Below are 22,152 nucleotides of genomic sequence, written 5' to 3'. Positions count from 1 at the left end.
TATAAATTTTACTTTTTCTGTAATTTTACCTATTTCTTATGATATTAAATTATGTTGAAAATGCCAAAATGATGTATGTTGAGAATTGTTGATAAAAGTGATGTAAACTGCATGATATTTAGAATCTGTTCTTCCAAAAATGTGTTCATTGATGAAGTGACCACTTTCTTTTATTTCCTTGGCTAACTCCTTCTCTTTATGGTTTCAGGGAAAGATGAATCAAACGAAATTGAAATGACAATTCCAGGTTTAGATTGGGGAATGGAGGAGGTGATGCAAAAGGATCAGAAAAAAGTACCTCAGAAGAAAGTTCCTTATGCAAAACCTATTCCTGCTCAGTTTCAGCAGGTGAGTAACTAGAAGTGAGCCCCTGCCCACTTGGTGGGAGACTCTGCTTGGTAAGTCTAACTGAAGTGCAGAAATAGGTTTCTCTTGGATTATCTCATCTGTTGAAGGTATTTCTGTACTACAGATACTTTTTGAGCATTCTTCACATATTTCAGGCATTATTAGACATAGTTCCCATCTGTTGCTTTGCAGTGAGTCCTGAGTTTGTCATGAATCTTCTCTAGGTCTTCTTTTATTCTCACCTCCTTGTTATCATTCCAAGCTATCAGAAGAAGGAAAAAAGAGACATGGAGCAGGGAGAGTATGTTGACCCTCTTCAACATATTCTGTCTGTCTTCCACTTTGTTCCCTCAACAGAGAGTACACGTGTCCTTTTGAAGAGGCAGGCAGGTGTTGCATCTTAATAACGTGAGATCTTGCAGCTTTTATCAGCTTAACAATTTCTACCTAGTGATGTGCTTGCCTGACTCCATTCCTGTGTCACTAAGAATTAGTATTAGAAATAAAGATAGTTTACCAGCTGAGCCGACTTGTATTCGCCAGATTGGAATGAGCCAGCGACATTATAGAATGGCTTTCTCATTCTGTCATTGTAATTTACACACTTAGAGTATACTTTAATATTCTCTTCTTTCCCAAGGCTTGGATGCAAAATAAAGTTCCAATTCCTGCTCCAAATGAGGTATTGAATGACAGAAAAGAAGACATTAAATTGGAAGAGAAGAAAAAAACACAAGCAGAAATCGAACAAGAGATGGCCACATTACAGTATACTAACCCACAGCTTCTGGAGGTGTGTGACGCTCTTTTGGGGGATTCGAGATGATCTAAGAAAGTAGTGATTAACGTTTTTTTTATTGATATGCTCTTAAGGAGAAGGGAAGGGACTCTCAGATGGGTCTGATGAGCAATATCATTTCTTATTGCTGCATTAGGAAGCTAGTTTCTAAAAGAATCCTGTTTCTTAGACTTTTAAAACCAGATCAGTCAAGCAGCAAGTAGAACTAAGTTGAATATACGTTTTTTAATAGACAAGATAAAACCAACATAGTTTTAATTTGGATTCACTTACTTATCCATGGATAAAAAATTTTTTTCTGTCAGCTCTAGAGCAGGTGGTTTGTTCTTATTTTCCCTACCTTTGGCAGCTACCAAGAATGATAAAACACTAGTAAATTGTTGGGCTTTCCCTGATCAAGATGGATATAAATAGTCCTGACTGCTGTTTCCCAGCACCTAAAAAGAAGCATTCTAGAGTCTGGAAGCCTGAGTACCTTCAGAACATCTGAATATCATATGGACTCTAGAGGTCAATCAATACCTTATGTTTGTTTTGAGGCTCCCCTAACGAAATAAGTGATAGCAATATTGTCATCTTTAAGGGCTCTGGCATTTTTATCAGCATGCTTTTTCTTCCTTTCTTTCCAGCAACTTAAAATTGAAAGACTTGCACAGAAACAGGCTGAGCAAATTCAGCCTCCTCCTTCATCTGGCACCCCTCTCCTGGGACCCCAGCCCTTTCCAGGACAAGGTCCAATGTCTCAGATCCCTCAAGGTTTTCAACAGCCTCATCCATCTCAGCAGATGCCAATGAACATGGCTCAAATGGGGCCTCCAGGTCCACAGGGACAGTTTAGACCCCCTGGACCCCAAGGACAAATGGGACCACAAGGTCCTCCACTGCATCAGGGAGGTGGGGGGCCACAAGGATTCATGGGACCACAAGGGCCCCAGGGCCCACCCCAGGGGTTGCCGAGGCCTCAGGACATGCATGGGCCCCAAGGAATGCAAAGGCATCCTGGACCTCATGGCCCTTTGGGACCTCAAGGACCACCTGGACCACAGGGCAGTTCTGGTCCTCAAGGCCATATGGGTCCTCAGGGCCCACCTGGCCCACAAGGTCACATAGGCCCCCAAGGCCCACCTGGTCCCCAGGGTCACTTGGGCCCTCAGGGACCTGGTACTCAAGGTATGCAGGGACCACCTGGTCCCAGAGGAATGCAAGGACCTCCCCATCCTCATGGGATGCAAGGTGGGCCAGGGTCTCAAGGGATCCAAGGTCCTGTGTCTCAGGGACCTCTGATGGGATTGAATCCAAGAGGAATGCAGGGTCCTCCAGGCCCCCGAGAGAACCAGGGTCCTGCTCCCCAAGGGATGATGCTGGGCCACCCGCCTCAGGAGATGCGAGGACCTCATCCTCCAAGTGGACTGCTGGGACATGGCCCTCAGGAGATGCGAGGCCTGCAGGGGCCTCCGCCCCAAGGATCAATGCTGGGCCCTCCCCAGGAATTGCGAGGGCCTCCAGGCTCACAAGGTCAGCAGGGGCCGCCCCAGGGCTCTTTGGGACCTCCACCCCAGGGTGGCATGCAAGGGCCCCCTGGACCTCAGGGACAGCAGAACCCGGCAAGAGGGCCACATCCATCTCAAGGGCCAATACCATTCCAGCAGCAGAAAACAGCTCTGCTAGGTGATGGGCCCCGGGCCCCCTTCAACCAGGTATTATTTCTTTCCAACTTGTAGGCATTACACTTTGGGGAAATACACTCTGCACTGAGGTGGCACTTCCAAATGCTGAGAAAGGCAGTCACAGCTGGTATAGATATCTCTCAAGTAGCTGGCTCAAGGTGGCTTGAGAATAGCATCATGGCTGAAGAAAGAAATTAAGTACTTAAAGTAATTAAGTAGACACCAAATACATTGCAATATGAATCTTTACTTCTCAACTTATGTTTTTTTAATAGAGGTTCTTCCAGAAAAGATGAACTCCCTGTTGAATACAGTTCATAATTGTCCCAGGGCTCCAAAAGAGCTGTGGCCCTGAGGAGGGTGAGGAGGGAGCATGGGTGGCTCTGATCCTGTCCTGCTCCGTTTTCTGGGCTGTTGCCTTCGTAGGCTGGTGTTTCATGGGCTTGCCAGACAACTGAGCCACCTCCTATCTGCCTGCCGGCTCTACTTTTAAGATAGTGCGGGCTGTTTAACTCATGAGTATACTGTAGACTATGATCTCACTATTTTCATTTCAGTGAATGCTTTTAGAGATCTCTTGAGTCCAGAATTGTGCATTTTCAAATGGTGACCCTTTGGATGAAGTTCCGTTCAAGTTGGTTTTTTTAGCTCACATCTAAAAGTATTTACAGGAGGGAGTATTTCTGTAGAAATTTTCTTGGCCCTTTTTAGAGGATTCTGTTACTGTCAGCCAAGTTTTTTTACCCATTCTCTGAGCTGTGCTTGAGAGGTGGTATGATGAGAGTTCAGTTTGCTTGGGCTGAATTACAGAAGACTGCATGGGCGTGAGTGGATTGAACACTGTTTGGCTCTGTGGTGTTTACCTTTTTCTGAATTTCATAGTCTGAAAGCATTATTTGGGTATGAACAACTGGGTTTGTGTCCTTGAAGTCAGTCGTGGACCAAAAGTAAGTGAGCGACTGAGAGCGCTGGTGTTGCAAGGCTCTCGATTCCTGTGGAAGAGGGCCTGCTGTGGATGCTGTGTGTAGAACACGCAACACCTCCGAGGGCCTGTAATGGGAAGGTGGCCGTTGGATTCACTGAATTGAAATAACTAGATTATCTGTTCCTCTTCAGCACATCTTCCAGAACTTAAAAATGTCATACCAATGAAGAGTCTGATGGCATCTGAGTTTATTTCCAGAGCTTCTTGGGCACTTTTCAGAATTTAGGATGTTTAATAAATCTAGGTTTACCATCCAGAACTGTCCTAAGACTTAAAAGTAATATATGTTTTATTAATACAGAGTACGTTTGTGTGTGTTTATAATAGTTACCTACCTAACCTTATGTTAGTGAATGAACAGTTTTCATTTTGGAGGATAAAAACATAATGAACTTTAGCTATCACCTTGTGACTGAAATTATATAAATGTGTCATATTCCAGAGGACAGGTCTGTTGGGGACAATTTAATAAGTTTTTATTGTGTCATATAGTAAAAGATTTTATACATGAAAAGCAAAATGGCTCTAAAAATTTAATTGACCTATAGAAATATTGGTGGCATGAGAATGGAGGATTAATATATTATAGGGCATTTCACATCTCAGAAGTTGTCTGATAAAAAGCTTTGCTTGTATTTTTCTTTTTTTTGCTTATATTTCTTACACTGATATCTGACTTTCTTCACTTTGACCAGGTCAGCTATTTATTCATTCATTTATTTATTTATTTATTTATTTATATATTATTTTTGGCTGCCTTGGGTCTTCGTTGCTGTGCACAGGCTTTCTCTAGCTGCAGTGAGCGGGGGCTACTCCTTGTTGCAGTGTGCGGGCTTCTCATTGAGGTGGCTTCTCTTGTTGCGGAGCACGGGCTCTAGGCGCGCGGGCTTCAGTAGTTGTGGCACGCGGGCTCGGTAGTTGTGGCTCGCGGTCTCTAGAGCGCAGGCTTAGCAGTTGTGGTGAGGGCTTAGCTGCTCCGCGGCATGTGGGATCTTCCCAGACCAGGGCTCGACCCCGTGTCCCCTGCATTGGCAGGCAGATTCTTAAACACTGAGCCACCAGGGAAGTCCCCCAGGTCAGTTATTTAAACCAGTTGTTTTAATTGGTTAAATTTAATGGAATTGCCTTCAGGTGTTACAGTAATAGCATGAAAGATGTTGATAAGAGCTGCCCTTGAGTAAAAGGGACAAGAAACAAAGGAATATGGAAATTACTGGTATTGAGTTAATGACGGCAATTTATAACTGCAGTGCTGTAAATGAGTCCGATCAACGCTGCTCTTTCTTGTAGCTAGTTTGGAATGTGAAAGCACTTTTGCTGTTGATGGTTTTGAAACTCTGCTATTCTCATGGTAGGTCCAGTCACTAAATGCATTTTTTATATGAAGGAATGACTAGATATATATTTGATTATTTGTTTGTTTGTCAGGAGACCAGATCCAAGGTCACTGGGCAGTGTGGGGAATCTGAATTTAGACACGGCTAGGTAAAAATACAGAATATTAGGACTGGGGACAAGCTGGGGTTGCAGAGCAGCAGGTTTGCGTCAGACAGAAGCTGCAAGAGCCCACGAACCCACGTCCCGGGTAACGTAGCTGGGAAAGAGCAGTGGGCGCTGAGCACGGGGGAGTGAGACGGTAGAGGTTAGGGAGTGAAAGGAGAAAGCAGTGTGTGAACGAACACCTTGCTCATCAGGAACCCCTTTCTTATTCTCTTGCTCCCCGCCTTTTAAACCTGCCCATAACCTCTTGAGAGGATGGATATTTTCTATAGCTGGAAAGGGGTCATGGATGCGAGAGCAGAGTTTACCTGTCCTGGCGGGTTTCCAGGTCTTTACTTTTGCTAGAAGTTCCGCCTTTGTGCAGAGTGTTGTTGTTTTATGTTATGATTTCTGATTTTCCACTGAGGTTCTTGCTTGGCATTACAAGTAAAGATCTAGCTTTAAATAAAACTTACCAGCAGGTTTAAAATATAAGTGTTTCCTTTTATTATGGTCAGAGAAGTATCTCCTTTCCCCCAATTTAATGACAATTTTGCTATAATGTCACTAGGTATATATTTACTCGTGGAAGTTTTGGGGCAATCTAGTGTTTTTAGCTTGTCACATTATGATACAATTGCTGTTCATGAAGCACAAGCCTTTGATTTCACACCCCCGCTTTAAAAACATCTTTTCAGGAAGGACAGAACGCAGGCCCCCCACCCCTGATACCAGGCCTAGGGCAGCAGGGAGCACAAGGTCGCCTCCCCCCTCTTAACCCTGGACAAGGACCTGGCCCTCACAAAGGTAAATATCTGCTTGGCTGAATATGAGGTCATCTTCTATCTCCTTTGGGTAAATCTTACAATGGTTTTACTGGTAAGTAATTGATAGAATGGTCATTGGAACCTCTAGGGAAACTAAGAGCCTAGTTACCTCAGGTCATAGCTTTGTCTTATGTCGTTTTCGTAGACTCGCTTTAGTTATAGCCCAGATCCTGCCCAGAGGAAGCAGCTCCTCGCCACCACAAGTGGGCGGTGAGACCCCTGGACAGCCACCAAGAGCAGGGCCTGAGCCACAGGCCGGCCTTGTCTGTCTCCTGGGAGTGGGAGTGGTTCCTGTGCTAACAGAACGCAAGCGTATGTTTTTAGCCTCCCAGAGAGCTGAACTGTCTCAGTTTAAATTTTTGATGGGATAAAGAATTCAGAGATTTTGACGGTGTTTTTAATATCACCCCCTCCTCCCCTCAAGTTGTGTCATATATTGCATTCTTTAGCTGGTTACATTGTTCTGTACCCTTTGAAAAGAAGAAAGCCATGTACCAGTGTGTTGTGCCTCAGGTTGTTGATAGTATGACAAGCACAGAGGTGAGACTTGTCAGTGTTGAGATATGAGGCTCTGTGGAAGTTGAGTCACCCCTGAGGGTTGGAAGGGGGCACGCGCAGGAGCCGCAGTCCCTGCTCTGCCGAGGTGTTCAGCTCTCACACGCGCAGGAGGAGCTGGAGCAGGCGTGTGGTGAGTGGGCAGCTACTGGGTGGAGAGTTACAGGGCGGGACTGGGAGGGAGTGTGGATGGATGGATGGAGTTGTACGTTCAGTGCGCCTTTTCCCCGGGGGAGCAAGCCAGAGAATCATGAGCGTTGTGGAGACGTCACTACAAAGAACTAGACCCCTTTTCATTTTTAATTGGCTAAGCCCACAGCACCTTGTGGTACATGTTAGGTTTCTTGCCCCCATTTGATCAGACTAAGAAAAGTCCTTGTCAGCATTTTCAGCCCTCGGACTTTGGGAATTTAAAGCTTAGTCCTGAATTTACATGAGTTACTAGAGGTAGGAAAGGGAGAGGTAAAGGAATTAGGAGAATGTTTATTTTAGTCTCATCGTATGGAAGTGGTGGCCAACAGGGAAAAAGAAAGAAAGCGTCAAGAACCAATCTCTTGATTTGGGGACCCTAAGAAAAGAAGTCTGTTTCCCACAAGGTACAGCCATCAGCAAACCGAGAGCCTGCCTCTCTCCCTCTCCCCAACCTTGTATCTGTCTCCACCTACTTCCCTCTCCTCCTTGCTCTTCCCCTTTTCTCTTCACCATCCCCCCCCCCCCTTCCTCCTTTCTCCTCCCAGGGACCAAAGGGAGAAGGGAGAGCCGAGAAACTGGCCCTGCCATCCTTACTGGATTAACCAATGCCGCCGCCCGTCACCGGGGGCCACATCCCTTCTAATTTGTAGTGGTGGGTTTCTTTCTTTGGAGGAGCCAGGGTACTTTTAAGCAGATAGAGGTAATGGGAGGATTATTATTCATAGGTAAGTTCGAATGGAATGTGTTCAGCTTCCTCAGGTCAAAGGTCTGCTGTGTCTGAGGTCACACAAAGTCCAAGCCACATGAAGTCAGAGAAGGAGCCATCAGCGGCAGGATCACACTGAGAAGTGAGGGGCTGTTTACCAGGAGGAAAGAAGCCTGGGGTATTTGAACAAAGAGGCAACTTCGAAGGCGCTTTCCTCAGCATGGAGAGGACTGGTTTAATGGAAGGAAAGAAGGGAAGGTAGAGGGGACAGAGAAAGCTTAAAAGAAGAGAGAGTCCTTCTAGTGGTGTATTTTTATACTAAGAGTTCCAAGTTTTTTAAACATGTTGAATGGTGAGGAGGAATTGAAATGAGAAATGAGTAAAAATGAGAGAGGAAGGATGTTAGAAGGGTAAAGATTATGGCCGACTGTGCTGTAAGGAAAGGAAGTTCGTCTTGATTGCCAGGGAAAAGCAGTAAAAGGCATGAGCTGGGCAAGTGGAGGAATTTCATTTTTAAAAGTTAGTTGTTTTAGAAGCAAGAGTGTCCCTTTGCTGTCTACTTTAAAAAAAATATTTGATTTAAATTGTATGTTGACAGAAAATAGGTGTACATTTACAATGGCTGCAATAATCATTCAGTAGCCAGGAAAACAAATCCCTTCAAAGTAAACTAAGTGTAATTGGCCGCTTTCCATTTTTATTCAGTACTCTGAATATATTACATATATTAAAATATTTTAAAAAAATCTTTAGTGGGTTTCCAAACTCTTATCTGCAAAGAATGGTGATGATATTATAGACGAGGGATATCATTCACAGAAAGGGACAGAAAAAGTGTTTATATAAACCCTGAAACTGAAGTACAGCAAGGCTGTTTGGTCACCAAGCTGTTATTAGAGAGGCCCATGCTCCCATGTACCTTACAGAGGATTTTGTTAAGAATCAAAGTATGAGTTAACAAATCAAGTTAAATGAACTAGGAGTTAAAGGAGAGACATCATGGCAGTGTAGGCCTGTGGCCCTGTGGTGAGCCTGCGGGCTTTTACAAATGCAGAGGTGAATTCCTTGTACTTGGCTTCCCGACTTTCAGCATGAATTTTCCCTGTTGCCTTCTCCCTGGGTATGGGGAGTGGGCCCAACAAAAACACTGAAGGAATGGGGGCAGGAAGGGAAGCTCGTTCTTATGCCTGTGAGGCTCTCTTGTGTTTTCTAAATGAATCTTCACATCAACTGAGTTGCTGATCTCATTTGAGATTAATAATTTGCCCTAGGTCGAGTTGCTTAGCTAATGAGTGATGAAATCTGCACCCCCAGAACCCTTGTTCTTTTCATCATATGATGCCTTAGGGACGTTTGTCTCCTAAGTATGCTGGGAACCAAAGAGGGAAAACATTCTCAATAAAAGAATGCATTCTGAAATTTTAAGATGCTGAAAATCAGATCTACGTTGGCAGGATTCCTGGAAGATAAGGTAAAAATCAGTTTTGTTTCCTTTAGGTGACTCACGTGGTCCTCCGAACCATCACATGGGCCCAATGTCAGAGAGACGGCACGAGCAGAGCAGCGGGCCCGAGCACGGTCCCGAGAGGGGTCCTTTCCGGGGCGGCCAGGACTGCAGGGGTCCCCCTGATAGGCGCGGCCCTCACCCCGACTTCCCCGATGACTTCAGCAGACCAGATGACTTCCACCCCGACAAGCGCTTTGGCCACCGGTTACGTGAATTTGAGGGGCGAGGAGGACCTTTACCGCAAGAAGAGAAGTGGAGGCGTGGGGGCCCTGGGCCTCCGTTTCCTCCTGATCACAGGGAGTTCAGTGAGGGGGATGGCCGGGGCGCGGCCCGGGGCCCTCCAGGGGCGTGGGAAGGCCGCAGACCTGGAGACGAACGCTTCCCCCGGGATCCTGAGGACCCACGGTTTCGAGGGCGCAGAGAAGAAAGGTGGGATGGATACTTCGTGGGTCCGTTTCTTCTTCCCTGGAGCTTTCCACCTGTTCTCTCCACAAAAGTCTCTTTCCTCTCTCACTTGGGGAGAGAGTACCCTCCCTCCTCTAGGTTTTGTGTTTAGACTTGAAAATATATATATGCCTTTAACATTTACGTGGTTCTTTTTTGTCTCTACAATTCAGAAATCTTTTTTCTTTCTGCTTATTTCTTGGTCCTTTTAAACAGGTAGGTGGGTCAGTGTACTGTAGAGTTTCTTGGATTTGAATAGAAATCTCCAGGTTCTCTTGGTTAGAATGACGAAATATGAGACAGATATCTAGATTGAGAATAAAGGAATTATTGAGTAGATAGTTTCTGTGTAATTGCCTAAAGATCTTAACAAAATCCAATTAAACTGGAAAATAATCTTGCTATTAAATTAGCTTGAGGTCAGGCTTGAACACTCAACTTGCTTGGGGTAACGAAAGGAATAGAAGTAGGGGGAAAAAAACAAGAATTAGTGAAATCTCAAGTGAGACTCAGAATAATCAATGAGATAATAATTGAGTATTTACCTTGTGCCAGATGCTACTTCATTTAACTGTTAGAGTGAGTTGTGAGACAGGTGCTCCCGTCAGCATTTACAGATACGGGATGACACGGAGAGTCAGAGCAGTTTCTTGACTTTGGAAGGCCCCACAGGTGGTAAATGGAAGAGCAGCGTCAGGCCTGGGCCGGCCGACTGCAGTGCCCGAGCTGTGCTGTCCAGCACTCCTGCCTTTCCTGCCTCAGTCCTCTCTCCTGTGTCTTTTCCCGTCACACTTCTCATGCCTGTCGCTTGCAGGTCATTGAGGTAAGGGTTGGCAATCTCCGTTCTCACGGTGTGTGTTAGAAAAGAGTGGCTGATGAAATGGCCAGGGAGGGTGAGCTAGAGGGGTTAAAGGAAGCAGCTGCCAGAGGGGAGTTTTTAATAAAAAGATTTAAGAGCTCTCTCAGTGACATCCAAGTGTTCACAAGTCTGCAGGAACCTCGTTTCCAGTGGCTTTGGCATCAACATAACTTTCATTGAGTTCCTGAATCTCTGCATCTTGTGCACAGTTTCAGATTTTACTGTGCTTCAGTTTGTCGTATTGCGTCTGTCAGTGACAGACCCACACCTAGACTCGTATGCTGTTTCCAGCTTGCGCTCCTCTTCAGGTGTGCCGAGCGTGTCCTGTCCACGTTGTGCGTGCTTTTTCCTTTGCCTGGAGCGCAGCCTCCCAGATGTTTGTGGCTCACTCCACTTAGGTCTCTCCTCCTGTTCCTTTATTTTGCCCTGCTTTATATTTCTGCATAGCACTTAGCACTGCCTGACATTAAGTGGTATACTTATTTCTGTATTACTTGTATCTCCCAGAAGCACGGTAGCTTCCTGAAGGCAGGTCCTCAGAAACTAGAGCAGTAGTGGTGATGCCCTGTAGGTGCTCAGTAACTGCTGAATAAATGAATCTGTTAAAGGGGGAGATGTATTTGACAGGGGTCAGTTCATTAGGAGGTGTGCTACTCAGCTTGGGCTGCCGTAACAAATACCACGGACTGGGGGGCTTAGACAACAGAAGTCAGTTTGCTCACAGTACTGGAGGCTGGAAGTCCCAGATCCAGGCCTAGCAATCTGCTCACAGTACTGGAGGCTGGAAGTCCCAGATCCAGGCCCAGCAGGGTGGGTTTCTGGTGAGGCTCCTCTTCCTGGCTTGCAGACAGCCACCGTCTCCCTCTGTCCTTGCATGACGGAAAGAGAGTGAGCAAGCTCTTGCTGGCATCTCTTCTTACAAGGGCGCTAAGCCCACCCTGGGGCCCCGCGCTCAGAACCTCATCTAACCTAAGTAGCTCTCAAAGGCCCGTTTCCAAAGTCACCTCGGGGGAGAGGGCTTCAACATACGGATTTGGTGGAGGGGACGCAAACGTTTAGTCCGTAACAGGAACTGTTTTCTAATGAAGGCACATGAGACTCCCCCTGTCCTTTTGTGGCTAGGGCAGTCGTATAGTGGCTGCCTGGACAAGAAAAGAGTCCTGCCGTGTTTGGGGAGTCTTCCCCGAATCTGTCTCAGGGCAGTAGTGCCCTCTGCTGATACTCTTCCTGCCCCACTTACCTCCCCGTGTCAGTTCCACGCTCACCTTAGGTGGTTATTTCAGCCAGCATCTGGGTCATACCCCCTTTGCTTGCAGGAGCATGGCTCATTAAGTTACCTCAGGACAAGAAGGGTATTAAAAAGGTAGCTAGTAGCTGGAACGGTGGAGTGAAAAAAGGAAAGCTCTTTTTACAGTAAAACACCAAGTTATAAATGGAGGAGGGGTGATAGAATTAGAAAACCACTTCTTTTTAAGCACCCAGTGTCATAATTGATCCAGGCAAGGATCATCAGTGGATGCTAAAAGCCACTGAGTCAAAAGATTTGTGGAGAATCAGGATATTCCCATGCTGCCAAAGTATCACCCTACAGATTACTTAATTGCAAAGGAGGAAATGTACCTTTGCAACAATGAAGTTTTGTTGCCATACCACTTTTGCATCATAAACAATGGGACAGACTGGCATCCCTGTGAAGGTATAAGACGTTTTGCGAGAAGTGTTTCACCTGGAATCTAATCATGAGGAAGCAATCACGTGAATTCAAATTGTGGAACGTTCTGTAAAACGATCCATTTCGAAGAATGGGTCCTTCAAAAATGTTGGGGCCTATCTCAGTAAAAATTAAAAAATAAATAAATAAATAAGTAAAGTCGAGGTCATGAAAGATAAAACACAGGAGGGGGACAGTTCTAGATTAAGGTAGACCAGAGACGTGACCACTAAATAATAAGTGTGTGATGATGACTGAAATCTATAAAGACAACTGTAAAAGGACGTTTTGAGGACAATTGGAGAAATTCAAGTTGGACTGTATATTAAATAATATTACATGTTATTTAGAGTGATAGTAGTGTTATTATGTAGGAGAAAGTCCTTGTTCTTAGAAGAAATTTACTGAAGGATTTAGGGGTGAAGCATCACGTCACAACTGGTTTTGAAATGGTTTAGAAAATGAATTTATAAATAGATGGATAGAGAAAAGACAAAGGCTCATGTGGCAGAATCTTAAGAACTGATTAATTAATCGCAGTGAAGGATGTATGGGCATTTGTTGCTCTATACTTCCATCTTTACTGTGTTAAGTTTGCAATTTTTCGAAATAAAATGTTGGAGTAAAATATAACTGAGTGGAAACTCAGGAAAAAGCAGAAGGCCTGGCCTGAGAGGAAGCCACGAGCAGGCAGTTCATGCAGATGGCCCAGGCCCTTTCCCCCTTCTGATCCTTTCTCGTTTCCATGGCATCTCTTGGGTGTTCACGCACCTTTCCTGCCGGCAGGCCCCTGTTCCTGCTTCCCCACAGGCTTCTGCTACAGCTCTGGCACCCCCTCATTAATGGTCCTGCTTCAGTAACACTGCTGGCTGACTTAGTTTCCCAGTTCCAGGATTTCTCAGAGGTGGTGAAATTGTCCACCAGCCCAGGCACCAGGTTGCCAGCTTGCCAGCGGGTGGGCTACCCATAAGCCAGAGGCCCTACCAGTACACCAGTCAGCTGTGGTCTGGGGCCATTGGTGAAGTTCATGGCCACCCGGCCTGCCCCTGAGTAGAGGTGGGCCGGGGCAGATGGCAGAGCAGATGCTCCAAAACAAGTTGGGTACAGTTAGCAGGCATGAATCTGTGCCCCCCTTTTTTCTGATTATATAAGTAATAGTCATTATAAAAACATAAATGGTAATATGAAAAGTATTTGGGAGGCAATGGTAAAGAGCCTGGGCTGGGTGTCAAGACTGGCTGAGTTCAAATCCCAACACTTACTGTGTGTCCTTAAGTAAATGACTTAACCTCTCTGAGCCCCAATGTACACATGGGTAGAATAGTAGTGTCAGTTTCTTTTTTTTTTTTTCTTTCCATTTTTTGGTGTGCTGCATGGCATGTGGGATCTTAGTTCCCTGACCAGGGATCGAACCCATGCCCCCTGCCATGGAAGCACGGAGTCTTAACCACTGGACTGCCAGGGAAGTAATAGTGTCAGTTTCATAAGGTGGTTGTGAGGATAAAATGAAATGAAATAATACATGTAAAGCACTTGGCATGATATAAGCACCTAAAAAATGCTCACTGCTATTATTCCTAAAAGCCTAAAACAAAGTTAAAATAACCCTACATTCTGGTACTTTTCCCTCTTGCCTGTTTTTACGTGCCATATTGGGATTGTAAAATGTGTACTTAAAAAAATACATACTTTTATTTTGTTTTTCTCCCATTTAACATTGTATCATATTTTCTCACATCATTATGCTTCTTTGAAACATGAACTGAGGACTACAAGGTGTTCCATTAGGTGGATATTCTGTTGTTTTTCCCTAACAGCTTCAGACGAGGAGCCCCCCCGAGACATGAGGGCCGTGCTCCCCCCAGAGGAAGGGATGGTTTCCCTGGTCCCGAAGACTTTGGACCAGAGGAGAATTTTGATGCTTCTGATGAAACAGCCCGAGGAAGAGATCTCAGAGGTCGAGGTCGGGGTACCCCACGAGGTGAGCTGAGAACCCCGGGTCTGGGAAGGACAGGGGTGGAGAGGTGGGTTGTTGTGGACACCCCTGAAATAGTCTGTGAGTGCGGCGTTGCTGTGTTCTATTGTGTAGGAGGAAGGAAGGGTTTACTTCCCACTCCTGATGAGTTCCCTCGCTTTGAAGGAGGTCGGAAACCAGACTCCTGGGATGGAAATAGAGAGCCAGGTAAGGCAGTAGAGCTGCTTGTGGCTTCGGGTCCCACAGTTCACAGAGTGTGGTCTGAGGACTCTCCCAGGGCTCCACTGGGTTCTCTCTCTCTTTTTTTTTTTTTAATTAATTTATTTATTTATGGCTGTGTTGGGTCTTCGTTTCTGTGCGAGGGCTTTCTCTAGTTGTGGCAAGCGGGGGCCACTCTTCATCGCGGTGCACGGGCCTCTCACTATCGCGGACTCTCTTGTTGCGGAGCACAGGCTCTAGACGCGCAGGGTCAGTAGTTGTGGCTCACGGGCCCAGTTGCTCCGCGGCATGTGGGATCTTCCCAGACCAGGGCTCGAACCCGTGTCCCCTGCATTGGCAGGCAGATTCTCAACCACTGCGCCACCAGGGAAGCCCCTGGGTTCTCTCTTTAGCGACTCACCTCTCCGTGGCAGGCTGGATTGTCTTCAACCCACACCTTCAACCCACAGTGTAGACTGAATGCAGGAGCAGATGGGAGAACCCAGCTTTCTCCTACTGAGCCAGATATTAAAGAGATTTGTCTAAATACCACTCTTTTCACTAAATTGTTTTGTTTTTGGAAAATATAGTTAAATGAACTAAAGTTTTCTCAGTCTTCATTTCTGACATGGCAAATGTAGTTAGAACTCTCATAAATGAATTCTCTTTGCGATCCTCAATAATTTTTAAGAGTGTAAAGACACTCTGAAACTAAAAAGTCTGAGAACCACTTTTCTGGTCCTTCCCTGCCTCCTCTTGTTTCAGGAGCTACGTTGATTTCTAATCTTGACCCTTTTTGTGTACTCATGACGTGACTAGGTATTCAGGAAATGTTTCTTGCATGAGTGAATATTGGTTTTCGGGTTGCCACTTATTCTTAGCAGTATAATTCCTGTCTGCTTTTAGTCACACTGTGCTTTAATAGAATGAGATGGTCAGACTCTTAGCCCTCTGGGTCTGTGTTTTCTGTATTAGGGCCAGGCCATGAACACTTCCGTGATGCTCCCCGCCCTGATCATCCCCCTCACGACGGGCATTCCCCAGCTAGCAGAGAGCGGTCCTCTTCTCTCCAAGGCATGGACATGGCATCCCTACCACCCCGAAAGCGCCCCTGGCATGATGGGCCAGGAACCTCTGAGCATAGAGAAATGGAAGCCCCAGGGGGTCCTTCTGAGGATCGAGGAGGCAAAGGTAAGTGAGGCCGGTGATTTCAGCTCAGGATCTACGGATGCCACAGCCCTGCCAAGAAGGCTGCAGGGGTCACGGGAAGCCTCATCTCCAGGCCAGCCCCATCCCAGTGTGTGCCTGTTCTGTCTGTCCCCGACTGGGGTACTGGGGGTCCTTTCTCCACTCTACCCTCCAGGGCTTCGACTGTGCAAAGGCACGTGCTCCCAGCTGCGGTACAGCCAGTGGGAGCTCTCGGTGGGTGACTGCAAGCTGAGCCTCTAGGCAGTTCTCCTCCCCTTGCTTCCAGGAATCTCTGGTTTGTTCGCATTTTCCACTCCAGCGCTCTTTCAGATTGCCCCGGTGCTTTCTCTGCTGATCTGTGAGACTCTTGCTCTAACTGGCAAATGTGCTCTCTGGTAGTGGCTGCTCTGATCCCTTGAAGGGTGTCCCCAGTGGCAGCAAGAATTTTCCTCTCTCAGGTTCTGTGGTTTTTTTTTTTAGTCTGAACCCAGGAGGAATTCGGCTTATGCCCAGAGTCACAAAGACTTTGGGGAGTATGGTCTGGAAAGGGTTTTCTTTTCAGGGGGGGCAGGAGTGAGATGGTGGTCCAGAAAAGCAGAGGCACAGCTTTCAGTGCTCTGAGGGCTGTGCTCATGTCCTCAGAACTCTGTTTTTTAAAAAAAAGAAGTGTTCCACTGTCTGTCATCATAGAGTAAAAGTTTGTACCAGGAGTTGTTAACAGTCTCTGATGGAAAAAAAAGTCACATGTAAAACCATTGTTTCGTTTCAGGCCGAGGGGGCCCCGGACCTTCTCAGAGAGTGCCAAAGTCCGGACGTTCCAGCTCCTTGGATGGAGATCACCATGATGGATACCACAGAGATGAACCTTTTGGGGGCCCTCCAGGCAGTGGTACCCCTTCTAGAGGGGGCCGGAGTGGCAGTAACTGGGGTAGAGGGAGTAACATGAACTCTGGCCCGCCAAGGCGAGGAGCTTCAAGGGGGGGTGGAAGGGGTCGGTAGAAGTTGGGGCTCAATACCCCTCGGCCTCTCTGGACAGTATTTAAGAACTTCTGTGGACTTTCCAAGAGAAACAAAAGGAAACCTGCACCGTGTAGCCCTGAACTCTTTCTGGAGCAGCCGAATCCCAGGAGCCCCTGATGTCGTCAAGGTGAAGAGACTGCTGCCAGAGCAGCTGGCTACCCAGAGTAGCTGGCCTTGTTTGGTCCCGTCCGCCCAAATTGCCCTAAATCCCACGTGGGCTTGGGAAGATGAGCGCTGGAATTTTTTGTTTTTTTTTTAAAGTGTCACAAGACATGGAACCTCCACAAATTTAAGTTCATGTCCAATTGGAAATTTGTTTCTATATGTACAGTTTGTCAGAGAAAAAGTTGTTTTTGTATGAATACAGAATGTGATTTACGCAAGAATTAACAGAAAACAACTCGTCGTCAAGTGCTTGCCTTAAGGAAACCCTTAGCTTCCATTGCATCCGGTCTGCTGAGGGGTGTACAATTATTGCTTATATTTGTGAGCATACTTGATGGGAATCTCTAAGTCATCTAAAGTCATCTGTGAACTTTTTGTTTTTAAACAAATTCTTATCTAGCCATTCTGTCACACTTATTTTTGTAGTAGAGTGAGAAATACTTCAAAACTATAACAAGGTTTGAAGTAGATTCAAAGCCTTATTATTAGTTAGATCTACTGTGGCAGATGGAAAATTATACACCGGAGGAAAAAAAAATCTGGATGTCCAAGTAGGGGTCTTCCTTGGCTGCATCTCCTAGTAATCACACCTTAGACTTGAATTGCCTTTTTCTGATGAGAGGAACTTGACATAAACCAGAAATCAACTACACATACCTTCTGAATACTGTAAATCATTTCACAAATTGTTCTAAGTTGAAAAGGAATGGATCAAAATATCTCTTAAAACAGTTTTGCAAAACTTAAATAATTTCTTCCTCTTCCACACTAGCTATGTGGAAACACCAATCTTTAAGGCAGAGGATTGTTCCAACTTAAAGCCAGGAAGTTCTCATCCACAACAAATTCCTTTAGTTTTAAATAAATGGAACATTTGGCCCAGTTTGAATTGAAAGCCAAAAGTTCAGTTTGAGATAACCCCAGCATACTTTGTATACTGACCGCTTACTTTGTTTTTATAAAAAGAAAGCTTTTATTATTCAAAGGACTGTCCTGTGGCCACCCTAACGTCTCATTACTTTGCCAGCTTCAGTTTGGCATAGGAGAAAAGTTTCCTTGACAGATTTAGTGGTGCTGGAAAGTGTCAGTAGTTGCTTAGGAAAGGGATACTGACACAGTTGGAGAGTATATAAAAAATTCCTAACTGATTCTCCATTAATTTAAAAAATGGTAAGTGCTAAGTTATCTCTGCAGATAAAATGTTGACCACACACACACTGCTTTTTTAGGGTGTTAGAACCTAGAGACTACAAGAGATTTTCTCTTTACTTCGCGATTTAAAACATCCTATTGATCAGCACTTTGCTCTAAACACATGTTTAGGAGACTCAGGATTGCTTTAGGTTTGAGGATATTCTTTATTTGCCCTCCACTGGCATAGCTTAAAAAGAAGTTGTAATCAAATTCTAAGAAGCTAAAAAGGGATCCAGAGAGCAAACCCATACAGAGATTTAGGCTCCTTTTTTCTGAGATTTATGTGGTAAGAACTTTATGGTAACATTCCAAGGCTTTAACTTGAAAAACACAGTACCTCAGTAAGCAGATAACCAGATCACATTTTGAGGATGAATTCATTTAGAGAAAACTGAAAACTCAATGCATTACTCAGTAAGTGATGCATTTTAAAGTATCACTGTCAAAATACATACAAGATGTTGTGCTTTGAATTTTATAAAAGCTTAGATTTCCAAACAAACAGTGAATTCTTGAAAAAATGTTGGGAAAACAATTTTTAAAAATACAGTGGCATGAACATAAAAGTCAACACTGTGAAATCTTCAGCCATGCAAACTGTAGAGAAATTTAGAACTAGAATGCAGATTTAACAGGGGGGGTAGAAAGAGCAGCCAATGGTACAAGTTTTCCAGTCAAAAAATAAATCACTCCCCGAAAACAGTGGATTTGCTTTTACAAACACCCCCTTGGTTGTTCCTTTTGAGGTAGGTAACCCTATTTACCGAGAGGGGAACAAGGCAGGCAGCATTCTTAGAGAATATGGGGGGCTGGGGTAAGTCTACAGTGTGGATGTTGGTCACTTTAGTGTCCACTTCTTGGAACAGGGCTTAGGACACTGGTAAAAATCTAAAATTTGAGGTCGGACAAAGGGGCAAAGGCTCTACTGCTGCCTGACAGCCAGTTTCGGCAACACTGGAATCCCGCCCCAGGAGACAGTTATTTTCAAATCATGCAATCCAACATACAGAAAAGTGGTTCACAACCTTAGCTGGAAAAGGAATCATCTGGGGAGCTCAGAAAAAATGCTGATGCCTGGCTCCCACCCCCACCCCCGCAGAGACAGACTGAGTTGATCTGAGGTTTGAGTCCTCAAGTCATTCTCATGTGAACGGAGAACCACTGGCATAGGATTTAAACATTTTAAATAGTTTACTTCCTAGTTAATATACAGCTAGTGAGAAAACGTGTAGTTTTCTGGACTCATCAGAATATTGAGCCCATACTTTCTGGCAATAAATTAAGGTAAGTAATAAGGTCCTAAACAAAAGTTAAGTGCTAAACCTAAAATGAAGGAAATTTGGCAATTACGATATGAAAAGCACCTTGCATTGCATGAAGATCAGACTGTAAAGTGTAAATTATAGTTAAAAAGCAGATCATAAAATTAGGAATGAAAAATTAGGCCTTGTAGAAATCCATGGTTTCAATCAAAGAGGGAAACCGCACGTAGAATCATCTGTCTCCCAGCAGTCCCCTAGCTCAGTTCTGCCCACGGACCTCTCACAGCATTTACATGCACCTTACTGGGTACTTCTTACTGGATGCTTCTTGGTCCATCGCTTTCCTCATCTAATACAAAACCAATTTTCCTTTAATTTTATAAGGCACCATGTTTACAACTCCACTGAAAGTAGAAAAAACTGAGATAAACCGTCTTAACTAAAGTACTTTTAAAAATTCCGGTGGCTAAAGTCGGTATTTATTTTGATAACTCTTATGGATCCACTCACATTGAAGAATACGGAAAAATAATTTCCAAGAACCGAAGAGAACAAGTTTACTGTAGCTACTGCAGTCTACCACTGGATTTTTTAAAGTGACAAAACGTGGAACAGAAGTCTGAGAAAAGTAATAAGGGCAGTTAATTAAAACGGAAGAGCTAGTGTTCTTTTTCTTTTTCAGCAGAGGGTAATCTAAGACCACGGTTAACGCAAAAGCAATTTATCATAAATGCTTCACAGTATGTCACCAACTCAAGGACAAAATTTAGTTCTCATAGCACCTGCTGCCGAGTATAGCACAAAAGGCTGAACTTGAGGAGCTTCCGAAACAGCTCATGTCTCAGTTTTCCAACAGCTGCTCAGTTTACAGATTTCGCTAGCACAGTAAAAGAGCAGCCTTTGCCCCGCGCGCTCTGGGAACGGCGGGCGCAGTCCTTGGCATGGCGAGCGAAGGGCCCCTGGGCCGGCTGCGTGTGGTTTCCCGACGGCGCGTCCCGGGGGCGGCCTCTGCGTCCTTTCCGACGGCGCGGGCCCCGGGCCTCTCACACGGGGAGCGCCTTGGCGAGAGTGGCGCCCGGGCCCAGGCGCCCGAGCGTCAGGCGCAGCGCGGTGCCCGCGCCGCGGGGGAGCAGTCCCAACAGCACGGCGAGCAGCGCGCCCACCTGCGCGCAGGCGCCCAGCGCCGTGAGTAACGTGCTGCGCAGACCCAGCGCCGCGTACAGCGTAGCGCCCAGCGCGGCCACGTAGAGCAGCGCGGGCCGCGACGGCGCCTCCTCGCCGCGCAGCAGGCGTCCGCACGCCGCACCGCCTCGCAGGAGCGTGCCGCCTGCTAGCGCCAGCGCCGAGCCCAGCGACCACAGCAGCGCGAACTTGCGGGCGCGCAGCAGCAACACGGGCGCGTAGAGTGCGGCCAGGCCGAAGCAGAGCGCGGCCAGCAGCAGGCACACGCCGCTCGCCGCCAGCCGCTGAAAGCGCGTCACGCTCGGCATGCACGTCGGTCCCGCCGCCGTCGCCGGCTCCGCGGAGCTCCGCGCCCATGTCCAGCGCAGGCCCGCGCGGCCGAGCCACGCCCCCGCCGGCCCGGCCCCGGCCGTGGGCTCCTCCGCCTCTCCCGCGGCGAGCAGCGGCTCCGCGGCCCCCTGCCCGCCCGCTTTCCCCTGCGCCAGATACTCCTGCAGTTGGCGGTGGAGGTCCGCCATCTTGGGCGGGGGCTGCGGGGAGGGGAGGGCTGCCGCCCACTTCCGGTTTTGCTCGGGTCGCCGTTGGAAGCGGCTCGGCCCTCTGTCGGCTGTTGGTCGGCTTCGGCGGAAGGGGCGGGGCCTGCGGCTCCGCGGCTGCAGCTGCCTCAGCTGGCCCCGGGGCTGGGGGGCTCTGCTGGTCCCTGTGCGTTTACCCTGCTAGCCCCGGACCTTGTCCTGTGTCCGGTGTAGGCCCTGTGAGGGCCTGGATAAATCATGGCAGCATTAAAAGTTAGTTGGGGGGCGTGAGTCGGTGTGGTTATAAAAGAACTTGAAGGAAACTTAACGTGTCTTGACCTTATGGATGTCAGTATCTTGTGATACTGTGTTATAGCTTTTCAAGATGTTGCTATTGGGGGGAAATGGGGAAAGGGTACACGGGATCTACATATTTCTTAAAACCATACCAATCTATGTCAATAAATTTAATGTTTTTAGAAGCTCAGACTGCAGGTCTTAGGTGGTTTCTTTGGGAAAGCTACAGAGATGAAGAAGAGTTAACCCCCCACTCCCACCAATTGGCTTCTTTTCTCTTCCCCGTTTCAGCAGAGGCCTGGCAATATTCTTGAGTCTTTCAAGCCCCTTATCATGTATCCTTGGCCCACCTTTCCATGCTCCTCGCACTTCTGGGTGTTCTGAGGTGGCTCCCACAGCCCTGCTCTTTTTCAGAGCCTCCTTGAAGGTCCTCAGCCTGTGGTCACGTAGGTCACAACTTTCCGGGTCTCTGCCAGGGCTTCAGCCCCCTCTAGTTTCTACCTAATTCCCATTCCCGGACGTTGGATCAAGCTGCACTTCCTGCTATTTACTCCTATCCCGCTTAGGTGCACTCTTTCTGAGTTCTCATCTATCCTAGTTGTGAAAGTTTATTGGTTTAAGGCAGTGCCAGCAACTTGAGGACAGGTTCTCTTCCATCTCCCTTTTCCTGGGGCCTGGAAGGCTGCTGCAGAGGCACACAAACAGATGTTGACCAGATTGACACAGCTGTCAATTTGTGTACAGTAAAGCTGCCCGAAAGGCTTTGTAGATACTTCTTTTTTTAAAAAAATATTTTATTTATTTGGTTGTGCCGAGTCTTAGTTGTAGCAGTCGGGCTCGTTAGTTGTGGCTTGCAGGCTCCCTTGCTGGCCCCTTAGTTGTGGCGTGCGAACTCTTAATTGCGGCATGCGTGTGGGATCTAGCTCCCCGACCAGGGGTTGCACTTGGGCCCCCTGCTTTGGGAGCGCGGAGTCTTAACCACTGCACCACCAGGGAAGTCCCCTGTAGATACTTCTTTTGTAGATGTAGAAGCCATTGGTTGAAAAACCTATTTTGCTAGACTTTATAAATGCCTGT

The 22,152-nt window shown here is 46.5% G+C and overlaps 2 protein-coding genes across 4 annotated transcripts in view; one reads left to right on the top strand and one right to left on the bottom strand.

Moving 5' to 3' along the window:
- The window catches only part of WDR33 (WD repeat domain 33), a 99,805-nt gene extending 82,528 nt beyond the window's left edge, over positions 1-17,277 (top strand). For 2 of the 3 annotated variants that reach the window (XM_059927702.1, XM_059927703.1), the window contains 9 exons: positions 209-348; positions 989-1,141; positions 1,777-2,844; positions 5,977-6,085; positions 9,056-9,494; positions 13,897-14,060; positions 14,169-14,261; positions 15,228-15,443; positions 16,210-17,277. In XM_059927702.1, the coding sequence (XP_059783685.1) occupies positions 209-348; positions 989-1,141; positions 1,777-2,844; positions 5,977-6,085; positions 9,056-9,494; positions 13,897-14,060; positions 14,169-14,261; positions 15,228-15,443; positions 16,210-16,439 (2,612 nt within the window). In that variant the 3' untranslated portion in view covers positions 16,440-17,277. Of the gene's footprint in view, positions 1-208; positions 349-988; positions 1,142-1,776; positions 2,845-5,976; positions 6,086-9,055; positions 9,495-13,896; positions 14,061-14,168; positions 14,262-15,227; positions 15,444-16,209 lie in introns of those variants that run through there. The other variant, XM_059927704.1, reaches the window with a different exon arrangement.
- Positions 17,278-18,278: 1,001 nt separating this feature from the next.
- SFT2D3 (SFT2 domain containing 3) lies at positions 18,279-20,798 on the bottom strand. The gene has a single exon (XM_059927114.1). It carries the CDS (start codon positions 20,779-20,781, stop codon positions 20,125-20,127), a length of 657 nt encoding a protein of 218 aa, XP_059783097.1. The 5' UTR covers positions 20,782-20,798; the 3' UTR covers positions 18,279-20,124.
- Between the last annotated feature and the right edge of the window lie 1,354 nt (positions 20,799-22,152).

This window comes from Balaenoptera ricei, chromosome 7 (assembly GCF_028023285.1).
Source record: "Balaenoptera ricei isolate mBalRic1 chromosome 7, mBalRic1.hap2, whole genome shotgun sequence".
Lineage (NCBI taxonomy): Eukaryota > Metazoa > Chordata > Mammalia > Artiodactyla > Balaenopteridae > Balaenoptera > Balaenoptera ricei.
Note: the sequence above shows the minus strand (reverse complement) of the source record. Positions and strands in the feature narration are given on the sequence as shown.

What these genes read in the sequence shown, in the direction of transcription:
- SFT2D3 (XM_059927114.1), bottom strand. Translation starts at nt 20,781, where the DNA reads ATGGCGGACCTCCACCGCCAACTGCAGGAGTATCTGGCGCAGGGGAAA.